General features: G+C 37.6%; 1 protein-coding gene across 1 annotated transcript; it reads left to right on the top strand.

The window, feature by feature from the left end:
- The first annotated feature begins 216 nt into the window (after positions 1-216).
- Positions 217-1,617, top strand: LOC116013652 (protein IRX15-LIKE). Its single transcript, XM_031253526.1, has one exon. The coding sequence runs from the start codon at positions 515-517 to the stop codon at positions 1,424-1,426; it is 912 nt and encodes a 303-aa protein (XP_031109386.1). The 5' UTR covers positions 217-514; the 3' UTR covers positions 1,427-1,617.
- The last annotated feature ends 1,264 nt before the right edge of the window (positions 1,618-2,881 follow it).

Here is a 2,881-nt window from a genome sequence, read left to right as displayed (position 1 = left end):
AAATAAAATTGTACTAATATTAAAGTAATAGAAAGAGAGAGATAGAGTGATGATTACTTGAGAAATAATGACGGGATGAAGAAGCAAAAGCGACCTTGTGCTGGTAATTAGTTACAGAGTCGCTACAACCACACCAAATACTCTTTCATTTTGCATTCCTTACCAGCTCCCTTCTCCAACCACTCTCTCTATTCTAGTCCTAAAACCCCAATCAATTGTGAACATTTCTTTACTATATGGTCTAACTGTCCATTTCATTTCTATCACTGAAATAGAAAAAACACAGGGTGGTTGAGCAATGGAAAATTGAGCACCCAATCACAGTGAATCTGGTGATGTAAACCAAGTCAACTTCCTGCCTGCTGCACGGAAAGATTCCTCCCTCATTCCCATTTCCCAATCATTCCTATTGTCATCTTCATTTTGCTTCTTTATAATTCACTGATTCTCAGACCCACAGATCCATCCTACAAGTTTCAACCTCCATCCCTGCATAGGCAAAAATTAAGTGAAGATGAAGAACAATCTTGGCACCAATACCAAGTTTATACTTCTTCACCCTTACATTCAGAAACAGGGTGGTACCAACCGAGTGTGGATTCTGGCTTTTGTTTCATTCTTCGCAGTTGCATTCCTGCTTACCCTCTTCTATGCAAGAGACTACATTCCCACAACCTCTGCTCCTGTTATCTCTGCCACCAGCACAGCTGCTGCCAATTCTCCACTCTCCAAGTCGGTGGCCAGGGCGCTTGTCCATTATGCTTCCAACTCCAACAACACTGACCGCATGTCATACACAGATATCAAACAGATTTCTGATGTCCTCCGCCAGTGCTCTCAGCCCTGTAATTTCCTTGTTTTTGGCCTCACACATGAGACCCTTCTCTGGCAAGCTCTCAACCACAATGGTCGAACAGTATTCATTGATGAAAACAGGTACTACGCTGCTTACATTGAAGAAAAGTACCCAGAAGTTGAAGCCTACGATGTTCAATACACAACCAAATTAAGTGAAATGAAGGATTTAGTTTCAGCAGTCAAACAACAAGTACGCAACGAATGCAGGCCAGTGCAGAACCTACTCTTCTCAGAGTGTAAGCTTGGCCTCAATGATCTTCCTAATCAATTATATGAAATTGATTGGGATGTTATATTGATTGATGGGCCACGAGGGTATTGGCCTGAGGCACCAGGAAGGATGTCAGCAATCTTCACTGCAGGTGTGCTTGCCCGGAGCAAGAAGGGTGGCAACCCGAAAACACATGTTCTAGTGCATGATTTCAATCAGAAAGTGGACAGGATGGTAAGTGATGAGTTCTTGTGCAGGGAAAACTTGGTGAAGTCTGAGGACATGCTGGGGCACTTTGTCCTGGAAAAAATGGATGCTAACTGCTATCAGTTCTGTCACAGCCACAACACAGCATAATCATCTTCTCAACCTTGTTAAACCACCACCACCATCATCATTACACTGTTTGTAACAGAAACAAATAGATGTGGGATTGGTTTATTTAAAATCTACCAAATTCTTTTTTGACAGGGGGAGGTTGTGGGCTGTAAAAATAATTTTTCTTTTGAGTATTCTCAGTTGAATTGAAAAGCAAAATGTTTGTTTAATATATAGTATATTTACAACTTTCATATCTGATTTTTATTTATTCATTTTGACAAGATCAATCTAAAAGCATATATGAGGACAAAACAGAGAGCTTGTTGAGTTGGAATTATGTTTAAGTTTCAAACTTTCAATCCGTTAGTAAAGGAAAACTTTCTTAAATTGCAAAACAAACTCAAAAATACACTTAAAATTTAATCATTTGAGCTAGTAGCTTAAATTTGAAGGGTAGTTGTATTGAGCTTTTTTTGCAATTTAAGCTTGTTTTTCTCCCCAAAAGCACGAAGGTCTTCAAGCCAACAAGGTTATGAACAGGAAATCCGACACAGCGTAAAAAACAAAAATACAGCAACAACAAAAAAGCCATGCACTAAATTTCACAAAAATAATGGTGACCAAATGTGAAACTTACCCACTAGTTATGAACTAAAAGTAGAAAAAAAATTATGGATACGTAACTTTACCTATCATAACATTGCTTTTGGTACAAACAAACTCCAAGTGGCAAACTCCATCCAAGACACTAAAAGTTAGCTATTTAAACCTTGTTTAAAATCTTGAATGGAAAGGAATAAAAGTATTGCAATTTGCAAGTCCAACTACAGTTCAAATTTAATCATTTGAGCTAGTAAAGATTAAATTTGAAGGGTAATTGTATTAAACTTGTTTTGCAATTCAAGCTTGTTTTTCTCCCTAAAAGTACCAATGTCTTCAAGCTATCAAGGTTATGAACTGGAAATGCGACATGATGCGACAAAAACACAAAAGTCGTGCACTAAATGTGACAAAAATAATAGTGACCAAATGTGAAAGTTACCTACTAGCCGTTAACCAAAAGTAGATATAATAATCAATATGTAACTTTACCCATCATAACATTGCTTGGTACAAAGAATCTCCAGGTGGCAAATTCCATCCAAGACACTCAAAATTAGCTGTTTAAACCTAGTGTGAAATCTTGAATGAAAAGGAATATAAGTATTGCAATTTGTAAGTCCAATATTCTTACCAAACATGTTTGAATAAAAAAGCTAATGACATTCATAAGCTAAACTGATTATCCAAAGTCAAAATTTAAGCTAAAATGTCACCGGAGAGGTAGAGGATATACCGGGAGTTAATGATTGGTTCCATACTTCCATTGCCAAAATTGCTTCCGGCAATATGATTAGATGCAGTAGGCTCCCCTGCGGTTTATAGAATCCAGTAATGCAATCTGAAATGTAGAATGATCACAAGTCACAATGTCATAACCAGGTAAGTTTC

Source organism: Ipomoea triloba, chromosome 3, assembly GCF_003576645.1.
Source record: "Ipomoea triloba cultivar NCNSP0323 chromosome 3, ASM357664v1".
NCBI lineage: Eukaryota > Viridiplantae > Streptophyta > Magnoliopsida > Solanales > Convolvulaceae > Ipomoea > Ipomoea triloba.
Note: the sequence above shows the minus strand (reverse complement) of the source record. Positions and strands in the feature narration are given on the sequence as shown.